This window comes from Perna viridis, chromosome 2 (assembly GCF_037379345.1).
Source record: "Perna viridis isolate PV_CMFRI_1.1 ecotype Kerala chromosome 2, ASM3737934v1, whole genome shotgun sequence".
Taxonomy (NCBI): Eukaryota; Metazoa; Mollusca; class Bivalvia; order Mytilida; family Mytilidae; genus Perna; species Perna viridis.
Window position 1 is genome coordinate 44,440,731 of NC_142446.1, and position 13,137 is coordinate 44,453,867.

At 31.4% G+C, this 13,137-nt stretch overlaps 1 protein-coding gene across 11 annotated transcripts in view; it reads right to left on the bottom strand.

Annotated features, from left to right (window-relative positions):
* The window catches only part of LOC148625265 (uncharacterized), a 57,976-nt gene that overhangs the window by 17,990 nt on the left and 26,849 nt on the right, over positions 1-13,137 (bottom strand). For all 11 annotated transcript variants that reach the window (XM_088568720.1, XM_088568721.1, XM_088568719.1 and 8 more), the window contains one exon: positions 9,377-9,448. In XM_088568720.1, coding sequence (XP_088424846.1) covers positions 9,377-9,448 — 72 coding nt within the window. The remainder of the gene's footprint in view (positions 1-9,376; positions 9,449-13,137) is intronic.

Here is a 13,137-nt window from a genome sequence, read left to right on the forward strand (position 1 = left end):
CATAGCATTTTCATGACCAGAACCAGAATATTGCTAAAGGCAACAATTTTGGAATTTTTTTCAAAAACCTGTCTTATGACCCCTAAGTTCCATTTTTAGTATAGGCAGCTATATCTATTCACAAATTAAAAATCACAACAGTCATTTTGAGCACAATACACTAAAGAATTATTATGCTCATTTTCATTCAATGATCTTGAATGGTTTTAGAGAAGAAGATTTTCAAAGTTGTACATGTGAAAAAAAAAAACAACAAAAAAACTGTTTCAGGGGTCGTAACTCCTACATTAGTCAATGAATGGTTTTGAAAATTTTGGCATAGGTCATGCTCATGATGCTTAACAATTTTACCCAAACCAGAAATTTGGTAAAGGTAACAGTTTTTGAGTTATTTGCAAAAAACTGCCATCTGACCCCTATCTTCTATGTGTAGTAATGGCGGCAATGTTTTTTCATTAATCAACAATCCCAACTATCAATTTGTGTGGGATACCCTAATAAACATAAATGCCAACTTTCATTGAATTCTGTGCAATGGATTTTGAGAAGATTTTCAAAGTTGCACATGAGAAAAATGCAAAAATAAACTGTTTCAGGAGCCGTAACTCCTTTACCAGTTAACCCATTGTTTTGAAAATTTTGGCATAGATCCATCTCATGATGCTGAACAATATTACCCAGCAGAAATTTGCTAAAGGCAATGGTTTTTGAGTTATTTGCAAAAAACTGCCATCTGAACCCTATCTTCTATTTTTAGTAACAGCGGCCATGTTTTTTCATGGATCAAAAATCCGAACAATAATTTTGTGCAGAACACCCTAAGGAACAATCATGCCAAGTTTAAAACCTGTCAGTTTAGTAGTTTCAGGGAAGAAGATTTTTAAAAATTTTTCCGCAATGATGACACCGACGAACGCCAAGTGATGGCATAAGTTCACTTGGCCTTCGGCCAGGTGAGCTAAAAATGTCAAAAATGAAGAAGGCCACAGTACCAGATGGTTTCCTTATCAATGGGTAAAAAAAGTTAGAAAATAGGGATTGATGAAATTATTGTATCTCAACAAGTATATATCTACAGAGGAACATTGGATAAATAAATCTTTATACATGTATGTTTATTAGTACACCAAAAAGTGAAAGGTTCACACAGACAACAAAATCAACAAAAAACAATATTATGAAAACATGCATTTGCTCATATTTGTAGCAATGTTTCGGATATTAATGAAAGGAATCTTTATAAAACCAAAAAATTATTACATTTAGATTTCCATATCACAAGCTCGTAAAAACATTCACAAAATGTTTCAACCAATACAAGGAACCCACTCGCAAATACAGATATACTTGTAAAGGATGAATACGTGCAGGTATCACTCACCCTTAGTTTTACGGTTATATTCTACAGAAAGCTTGATACTCACCGAATTAATTAACTAAATCCTTGAATCATAAAGAAATTTGTTTGAACTATTGCTCTGATAAAACATTTTCAATTCAACCTGTTACTGTAAATGATTTGTATTTGAATCTAGAAATCTTGATGAAAATAAATCAAAATTTGACCAAAATTACTGAAAATAAGTGCCAAAAATGCCCCAAATATATAATTGTCACTTCCCTTACATCTATTTTTAACAATATTTCAAAACTTATTGAAAGACATGAGCAAAGGCAATTATATAAATATTGAGTACAATCTTATTGCATCCAGCACAATTTGGTTTTAGACAAAACCATTCATGTCAAACAGCTCTAATAAATATTACTGATAAATTTTTAGAAGAAATGAAAAAGGGAAAATTAAACATTGTAGTATTTTCAGATTTCAAAAATCATTTGATGTAGTAGATGATGAATTTGTTCAATCATATTTACAAAATAGGACTCAGATTTTTCAAATTGGGTGTACTTTATCTGATGAATTACCAATCAATTATGGTGTTCCTCAAAGATCCATTCTTGGGCTTTTGCTATTAATTGTTTATCTAAATGACCTTCTAATATATCTCAAAAACTGTAGCTGTGATTTTTATACTGATGACTCAACTATTCATTGCTCTGGTGTAAGTATCAATGATGTACAACCAAAAGTTCAAGAAGACTTGAATGAAGTACAATGGTGTAGTGTTTATCAATTGTAGTAAAACAAAATGTATGGTTATTGGAACTAAACAAAATATTTTATCAAAAAATAGTGGCGCTGAGTTACTGTTAAAATCCGAGGTACCCGATACTCAAGAACTCAGAATAAGAAAAAATATTAGGAGTCTAAATTGATTAGACATTGAGCTGGTCAAAACAAGTAAACATTGTATTCTCAAATATTTTAAGTAGACTTTACCTTCTGTCTAGGATTAACAAGTATATAAACTTAGAAACAAGGAAAAACTGTTTTACTCAGGATATATTATTCCACTAATTGACTATTGCACCTCTATTTGGGGCACAAATGTACAAAAGAAAATTTACAATGTGTACTTAAGACTACGAATGAGGGCAACTAGGCATATACTTGATGCAGAATTCTGTGCCCCATCTAAACCCCTCTTTAATTCTTTAGGTTGGCTAACTAGTGAGAATAAAATTATATATCACAAGTGCCTATTGATCTTCAAATATTAAAATTGGTTAGCACCATCTCACTTAGCAGATAAAATAAAATTTGTTTCTGAATTAAATCCATACCATTTTATGAAATGCCATAAACAATGCTCTTTTTATTTCTAAAAATAAGACAGAACTATCCAGACATACTTATGTTTACCCTGGCTCATCTCATTGGAATACCCTCCCAAATGAAATAAGATGTGTTCAAGAAATAAGTCTTTTTAAGCAGAAATTTAAAATCGTCCTGATGGAATGACAGGCTAAAGAATATCTAAACTGCATTTTAATATATGAACTATAAAGTTAAATAACTTTCTTTGCATGCATTTATATATTATTTACTAGTACTCATTTTGTGACACTGAAATTAACCTCTGTATTTGTTTTTGTGTGAGGCCTCAGGGAAGATTAGTTATAAACTAACTGTGTTACCCTCTTGAAATAAAGTAATATTATTTAGGTCTTTCCCCACAGGGGGAGGACCTTACTAATTCTTTTGATTATTATTATTTTTATTAATTTTTCTTCCATAATTTCTTAAAATTGATTTGGCAATGAATGTATGCAACACATTGTTACGACACTTCAGACTATAAATCTAAATCACTAGGGCTATGTGTTATGGACTTCAGGGAAAATGACATGTTAACCAGCCTTGAGTTATCTCCCCTAACATTGATTTGCCATTCTTTCATCTATAGGAAAAACTTATACAGAGACAAACTGAAAAGTGCATTATATTTGTCTTGTACTTGGCCAACAATAATGTTCCATCAGTCGAAGTGAACGAAATATTGCTTGTATGAGTTATCTAAATTTATATTTGTCATTATGAAAACTGTAAGGCGTAGAAATATAAGACTTTCACCATTCATCTTTGGTGACATATGGTGTTTCCAAATCAACAAAGTCCAGCTATGAGGACAACATTCTTTCGTAATATTGTATGTTTTGGCATTCATGAAAGCTTAAAAACTGTGTTTGTCTAGAATTATTGAAGGAAAAAGTCCATTGACGTTAGGGACTATATTCGTATACAACAAATTTCTGTAGTTTAACATTTGTTACTTTTGTAAATTTATCACCTTCCTTTGATTTTTTTTCTATCTTTTTGGAAAACAGCATTTGCTACCACAATAAAAGAATGTACTTGTTGACTTTAAACAAAATTTAATGTTTTATTTGGAAAATTACTACTCAAGTAATTGTTCCTTGAAGTATTAGAAGAATTTTGGAATACTTTTAATTTTATTGCACTCCGCCGTTTATGATGTATGGAAGTGATAAGTAGGTAGTTGATATCATGCTTCAATATCAGGAAGATATTTAACTTGATGGTTGTATCAGTCCTCTCAATTTACATTTGTTTATCACTTAGGATTGATATTTGGAGATACAGTGTTTTTAAGCAATAAGTTGATGGTGTATTCAAACTGCATTACCAAAATAATGAGCATTGGAATCATTTCAATCTACTTCAGAGTACATCAAGGATAATAGTTAATAAAAATTCAAAGGAAATGGACACAAGCAGAAGGGAAAGACCTTAGCAATTGTTTTAGAACAATTATCCTTTAATTATTATTCTTACATGTATTATGAAATAGGCTCATTTGTAAGGGATATAGTTATGATATTGTTGTCAAATCATTATGGATAGCATTTTTTGGTGTTAACATTGATTCCCTCATAGGGTCTTTAAATAGAAATTAAAACACTTTATTCAAAAGCAGTTTTTGGCATGAAGACATCTTTTTTCGATACAAATATGCGTTATAAAATAAATGAATAGACAGAAAATGCATTCGTAAAATATAGCAATCTGAAATAAAATGGTTAGACAACACTACACATATTTGTAAATTGCCTTCTTGAAAAACTTTGTTTCCTTGAAACAAGTGTCGTAGCAAGCCAAGCATTTCATTTACAACCGTATAACATGTAAAGATATGTGACATCGCCGAAATAAATTTTGACGTTACGGAGAAAGAAAAAAAAAGGGGGGTAAGTATTCCGACTTTAGGAAAGCATGACGGGTTAACGAGTCCCGCTGTCAAGTGATTTTTATACATCTTTTGATAGCTATTAAAGATGACAATTATATACTATGTTTTAAGTAGACTTTACCTTCTGTCTAGGATTAACAAGTATATAAACTTAGAAACAAGGAAAAACTGTTTTACTCAGGATATATTATTCCACTAATTGACTATTGCACCTCTATTTGGGGCACAAATGTACAAAAGAAAATTTTGTCAAAACTTTAGGAAAGCATGACGGGTTAACGAGTCCCGCTGTCAAGTGATTTTTATACATCTTTTGATAGCTATTAAAGATGACAATTATATACTATGTTTTAAAGAAAATTCTAGGCACCGCTATTTCACAATACTAAGAAATAATTTAATACCTGCTGTTTTTTAACAATTTCCATACATATCCTATGTATTTTCATCATTGTTCTGATATATTTAAAATCTATGTACTTAGAAAAAGAAATCCGATACGATGTCATTTTTTTCTGTCATATGATTGCATTAGAGTCAATCTTTCCATACACAAAATTTCAGAAAAATTCATGGACGGGATATTTATGTATTTCCTACCGTAACAAATGCTTGTGCCACTTTTCAGCATTTATGGAGAAATGTATGGGTGAGATACATTTGAGTGAATGTCTTATTTATCTTGATGATATTGTTATGAAGACTGCCAAACAAATACAAAGGTTGGAATCTGTCCTCAAGAAGTTGAAATTAAAAAGAAGTAAGCGTGGATTTTTCCGGAAAGATATTAAGCATTTGGGTTTCATAATTTTAGAAGATGGTATAAAAACTGTTCAAAATTGGCCAGAAATACTGGATATCAAAGTATTAAAATGATTCCTAGGATTTATATCCTATTATAGGAAATTTGTTAAGGATTATGTTAAAATAGTAAAACCCTTAAACGATCTCCTTGTTGGACTAATAAGAAAACAAAGAACAGAAAGAAAAAGAAGAATCTTAGCCTAAACCTGCCAAATGGTATTGGGGACCTGAACAACAGGAAGCTTGGGAGAAGCTTATACAGGTATCAACAATGCCACCTACTCTAGGTTATGCTGAATACAGTTTGCCATTTATCTTAGAAATAGATGTAAATGGAAGTGGTCTTGGTGCAATACTCTATCAATGTCAAAATGGTAAAGAAAGGGTAATAGTGTATGTCAGTAGAGCGTTATGTGCCAATGAGAAACTTTATCCTGCACATAAGAAAGAATTTCTCACACTCAAGTGGTCAGTTGCTGATAAATTCCCAGACTATTTATACGGAAATAAGTTTGAGGTATGTACAGATAACAATCCTTTGACACATGTGCTAGGTAAGGCTTAACTTGATGCTATGTCTCAAAGATATGGATAGCAGCTTTAGCAGACTATGATTTTAGCATAGTATATCGGTGAGGACAGTCCGATGTTGCCACAGACAGCTTATCCAGGATTGACGAGGATCAACAGGTAATGTTCAGTGAAGCTGTTAGAGCTATTTTTGACGTAATGTTGATTTCATCTAGTTGTCCACTGGCTGAAAGTGTATTAATGTCTCAGAGTCTAGATGAAATAGATGGTAATGATTTTTAAGTAAGTGAGTTTTGTGACATTTCCTGGTCAGATGAACAGGTCAGAGATGTAGATATTGCTAGAGTGATTGAGATCAAAAAGAGAGGTCATAAACATATAAAAAGACAGCTAGGTGAGGAGTCACAGAAGGTACGTAAGCTTTTATATGACTGGGATCGATTGAAAATAAAAGGTGATATACTATATATCATGGAATATCAATGATTCAAAAGAACATCACTGAACATGTCTATAATTTCTTATTATCCGGGCTACAACAAAAACTAACAGGTTGTTGAGAAGCGGAAAGCATGTAATAATTTTGAAAAAAAACACAATACCAATATAATGAAATAAATGCAATTCAAAGGAAAAAGCAGAAACAACATATCATTATTGGCCCAAGTTGATTTTAACTACAGTGCATTATTGTATCCTAACTTATTTGGTTTTTTTTACTCCAAATCACCGATACTTGCTTAAACATGCCAGTGCAAGCCAAAAGAATAAAAAAATTGTCAATGTATTGTACAGTGGTACCCAAATTTGAAAAGTCATGAAATGCAACAAAAACTGCATGGCAAAGACACATTTACTGATAGTACCCAGGTGTCCAAAGAAGAGGCTCTTAACAGAGTTATGCTGTAGTGAATTAATATGTTCTTGCCTTTTGTATACCAACCTGCCATATTTCATATTGGAATAGTTTTTTGTAACCTTAAAGGTTGTTTAAAGTTTTCCGTTTCAAATAACTAAAACAAAGTAGGGAATTTCTGGGAGGCTTGGGTGTCCATACATCCAAACATAAGTAATAGATATGAATACTTGTAGTTTGGGTGTAACTTAAATATGACAAATGTGAATATTTAAATGTTGTCAATCTAACTCCTAGTTAGTTTGGCTTGCATGTTCAGTTTATGTTCCCTTCGAGTCTAATGGTAAAGCAAAATGCAGTTTGCTACACATAGCATCAAGTGAAACAATATTACAATTTCAGCCTGACATAGGTCTGCAAATTATCCATATGGTTATTGATTGCTTTGTAAAGTGTTTGTTCATTGAGATATATTAGGCTGGTTTACTGCATGCATAAGCAGCAGAGAATTTTAGAATTGCCAAGACTCCTTGTTTCCTTGTTTTTAGATTTTATAATGAGAATAAATTAATTTGAGATAAATACTGTAATGTGATTGGTTAATTAATTTTGTTATATCTCAATGGATAAAAAAAATATTGACACATCCCTCATGTTTAAAGATAAAAATATGTTTTAAAATTAATTCATAAGAATTGGCTATGATAAAAATTGTGTCTACTGAAAAATAACAAATTTTCCATGTGCATATTTTGTTTATTGCACTTAATTTAATATATATGGAGTCCCTGTTCTTAACAAAAAGTGAAAGGGGGGTACCCAGAGAAACAGATAAACAGAGAATCATGAGAAAAAGACCAATTTTCTTCTTAGACTACCAACATAGCACCATAATGAATCAACCGTTGAAGTCAGATATTCCAAATTAATTGGTGCCTAAATGTTATATTGACTAAGATTTGTTACAACACCCATTAAAATCATCACTCAAATCTACTAGTCTTAGTACTAGATGTTGAAAGTTTGAAAGACTATGCATGTTGACAATTATAATCCTGAATTAAGACATATCTTACTCAGATTTGGTCCGAGTCTTATAAATGTCACTTGAAAAAAAAATAAGCGGATATCTTAATAAGAACACAAATACAAAGTTCAATCAAGATTTCTCACAAAATTAACAAAATAAACCCAGCAGAATAAATAGTACACAACATATCATAAGAAAACGCAACAACACAAAAGTGTAATCTTGACTTACCATACTAGTTATTGACTGGCCACATAATACATGGATCATGTGAAATCCCGCATTAATGAGGTAGCTTGTAACACCAATATTGAAATTTTTATTTACTAATTAAAAATACTTATCATTACAAAAAATTGAGAGTTCATTCACAAGGTACCTGGTTACAAAATCTTTATATTTAAACCCACTGTGGTTAATAAACATGCACAAGTTTCACACAATTGATGAAAGTTGGCTTAAAATTAGCACACAAATACTGTCTGCAAAACGACATCAATATTTTCTGCATGATAATATTTAATTCCAAAATTACATCTTCATATAATCCCTAACTCTTACTTTGAAAGACCAAATATCATTAACAATTTTTTTTCATGTTTTCATAATCAAATTGACTTTTTTAATAGCCTATTATGTGAAAGAAAACTTTGTTATTTGAAGATATTTTAAACCTCTGCTATCCTACTATTAAGGTCATTTACTGTATCAAGTTTGAAAATATCTTTGAGATTTGGCCTATCAGAACCTAAAACAGCCTCTGTTGGCAATTTTGATTAGTCATGCAGAACCACAATTTTATCACATGTTGTCCTTTTTATTATTTCTGCCAAGTTTGGTCAACATAGGTCAAGTCTAAGAAAAGATGTAGTCCAAAATGTGTGTCCCAATAGGGTTTCAATGGCAACTTTGAGTGGCCATAGCCATCTGCGCCACACAAAAAGTGGATGATGTGAAAAGGCATTAAGACTATTAACCCTATTAAGTTTTAAAACATTGGCACATGTGGTCTCAGAGGAATTGGCCAATTTGAAGCTTATAAAGCATCTGGCGGGCATTTTGTTTAATCAAGCGGAACTTTGATTTTATCAAATGTTTAAGTTGTCCCACTGAGCCACCTGACCCACACAAAAAGTAGATCGTTTGTAGAGGCCACTGGGGACATTAACACTAAGTTTCAAAACTTTTGAAAACTGGCGAATCAGAAGCTTAAATGGCCTCTTGCAGCCATCTTGTTTAATCAAGCAGAACCAAACGTGAACCTTTTGTAAAGGCTCTTGCTTTGCATCATTTCTGCTAAATTTGGTAAAAATTGGTCGAGAGGTTTTCATGTAATTGAGCAAAATGTGAAAAGTTTACGGTCAACAGACCAAAGTGATGGCATAAGTTCACATGGACAGGTACAAATTCTCTTTTTCCACTTTTCCATGGACAACCAAAACATATAAGTATCTGTCCAGCCCATGTTAGTGAGGTACGTCATTTCCACTTCTCTGATCTCCATGTTAACCCAAATGCAAAGAATATAACAAAACTTACCTGTTGGTGCTGCTGTACTTGAGAGTGTGTCTGAGGTTGAAGTTCTTGCCACTGGTGCTTCAGTTGTCAATTCTAGTAAAAATAGTGATAATAAAAAGCTTTGCCAAGTACAACATGATACAATCTCTGCCATTTGAACTCCATTCACTTGAGACAAATGTAGACACAATGCAAGTTTTTTGACACACTATACATAGGGACTGCAGTTCATTATGAACACAATATTGCGCAATATTTTGAAATTCAATTTAAGTATAAAGGTCTGTTTAAGGGTGCATTCATCGTTTACTCATTATCTCAAGAATAGTAAATGATTGGGTTAATTTGGTAATCATGACAATATCATGATTATAATCCTAATTTTTAAATTTTTTTAACTTTGTTATTTTATATTCAATTTCGATTCTATACAAAGTTTCATTTAGATAAAATAATTCATATTTTGAATGTGAATTTATAACTCTTTTACTTGAAAAATAATTTTGTAGTGATATTTATAAGTAAACTTCTATTTACTTATAATAATATCATTATAATTAAAATCTTATGCACATATAGTCAAATTGCTAAATACTTATTTATAAGTTCCATGGATAAAAAGAATATTATTTGCAATTTTAGGAACCAAAAGAATTTTTCAATTATCTTAAAAAATGAAAAAGTTATGATGATGATTTAAAGTTGATTCCCGATGCCACTCAATGGATTTTTTGCCAACCAAAACCAATAACAGGTAAGTGATGACATTACGAAGAACTCTCCTATTAATGATAGGATGAAGATTTTGACTGGTAAGTGTGTTAAATGCTGAACTCATTTAATGATTCTTGGCACATTACTACAAGAACTAAATTCTCTAAGAGCAAATTTATTACTTAACATCTTTCCTGAAGGATCAAAAACCATAACAAAATGTTCAAGATCAGACCAGAAATAAACAAGCTATCGTCAAGAAATCAGAAAAAAAAAAAACTTGTTTCTGGTCCCTATGTGACCCCTTATTCTACTTGGCTCAAGTCACAACCCAAAACACTAAATCCAAGCCTTCCTTTTGTAGAATGGCACCTTGTAAATTAATACAATTCCAAAAGATTCAGTCATTATAAATATCTAAGTTCAAGAAAATGCATCTTTCTGTCCCCCTTTTTGACTCCTAATTTCTGAGAATTCAAGTTTAAACCCCAAAATTAATCTGACCATTGTGGTAAAGAATATTGTTGGACAATACCATAGACATTCATATGCTTTTATTGGAGCTATATAGTACCATAAAATGCATGTTTTAGGCTTCATCAAAGCCTAATTTAGTTTGGAATTATTTGAACTGCAGACTGCAGACTGATCGATGCTAATGATGTCACAGTACCAAGTTAGTTTGGAAAATATTTTATCTTGCCCAGATGAGAAATAAGGAATTAAATTAATTACCATTTATCAACCAAAAGTCAAGCCTTGGAAGAGGACTCTTCTTACATCTTTTTGCACCATTCTTGCCAAATTTCTTATCTTGGGCAAGCATTAGCAGATATGTATGAACAAATATGGTTCCCAATATGATTTTAAAGGTAACTTAAAGCAGCTGCAGCTATCTGATTTAAAGAAAAGTAGACCATCTGTAGAGAGCATTGAGGTCAACCATCCTTATCAAGTTTTAAAAAAAAAAACACTGACATCTCTGATTCAGAGGATCTAATATTGAAATTGTATGACTTCTTATGTTCAGTGGTTCTCAACCCTGTATGGGAAGAATACATATGATGAAGACAGAACTTTTGTAGGTTTAAACTGGTCTAGAGCTGGTATATCAGTTAGGTTCCACTATACAGATAGATCACTGCAGATAACTTTATGACAATTTGTGGAAATATTGAGAAACTTAAACAACCAATTCAACATTTTTCGCCTGTAAAAAGTATATATTTGTCAAAACTTTGAATTATGGAGATCTATAAAAACAAGAGGCTCCAAGGAGCCTGAATTGCTCACCTGGTAGAATTTTGTCTTTCAAGGGCAGTAAATTTAAGAAGAATTTCTATCATAGTTTTCAAGATATTAACTGAAAACTATATAAAAAAAGTTTAAAAAAAAACAAAAAAAAACAAAAAAACTGTCATTTATCCCTTTTTAAGGGCAATAACTCTTACAATGTATCATCTGACAACTTTTATTCCTGAAGACTTTTGTAGGCCTTATAATAAGGATCATTTCAGCAATAAAAAGAATTTGGCTAAACCTAATGGTTTTGGAGATGTATGTGAAAAACTACTGTCTGACCCTTATGTTCTATTTTGCTTAGACGATGTCATAATACATGAAATTTTGATAATGCAATTTTCCTAGGATATTCAGCAAAATGGACCATTGTGAAATATTAATACAATAAGAAGGTGCTTCATGAATCACCACCTAGGAATGGAAAATTAACAATAGGAAAATCAAAATCATCTCTTTTGTCATTAGTTTGAGTTTGAAGAATTCCATTTTCTGGTTTAATATCTAAATCAAGAAAAGGTGTACAAGTACTATTATTGTTTAGACTTAGCCAGCTTAAGTTATTTTGGGTAGATATCTTGAACATCGTTTTCAAAGTATCATCAAGGTATCAAAAAGTATTATTGAATTCATGCAACAGACCTTTTTTTGAAGGATCTTCAAAGAGTTAAGCCATGAACTTTGATTCATAGTAGTAGAGAAACAAATTGGTTATAAGGAGCACAATTACTCCCCATTGGAATACTAACAACCTGTCTGTACAGAGTATTACATATTCAATTGAATAAAAATATCGTCAATTAAAAAACTCAAAGCATTGATCACATCCAAGTATTCCCAATTGATGTATTTACCCTGTCTTCAATCACTGAAAAATGCATTGTAGCCATTACAAGACAGAAATTGAGAACCAGATATGCTGGTATGTTTTATATACTACCTCTGATAGATTACTGTTGTATTGTATGGGGTGGATGTAGTAATGTAAATTTGAATACAATATTGAAACTACAGAAGAGAGCAGCTAGACTGATACTAGATGCTAACCATATGTCACCCTCAGCCCCATTATTCAGACAACTTGGTATTACGAATGTTGACCATAGAATTAAATACCATAAATATTTGTTTATGCTTAATACATAAAATATTTAAAGGTCTAGCTCCAAAAAAATCTTATAGATAAGTTCAACTATGCTTCTACAAATCACACTTACTTAATGAGAAGTAAAAAAAAAAAGCTGTGCTTTAAGCGCATGATTCGCACGTTGCCTTTTGAACTTTTGTCCTAATGCTTTTAATAAATTTATATGATCAACTAGATTCACCCATACATTTCTAGCTTGTTCAAAATACACTTTTCTGACAAGTACCTTTTATATTTATTTAGTCAATCATCATAACAAATGGTCTGTTTTCAATGATTTTTAAAGGAATAAAATTTCCTTAGCTGTTTCTGCCTTTTTTAAAGAGTAAAACTTCATAACACAGAAACGTAAAATTTGACATTTATACATATCAGAAGGGAGCTTACTTTAATAGATATGAACAATTCACCAAAGTTTCATAAAAGTTAGTGAAAGCATTTTTGAGTAATTGTGCAAAACTTGAAAATCCCTCTTTTTTAAATATAAAAATTCATAAAATGGAAACGATAAATATGAAATTTATAAAAATCGAAAGGGAGCTTATGTCAATAGATATGAACATTTCAACAAAGTTTCATAAAAGTTAGTGAAAGTGTTTTTGAGTTATTCTGCGAAAACCTG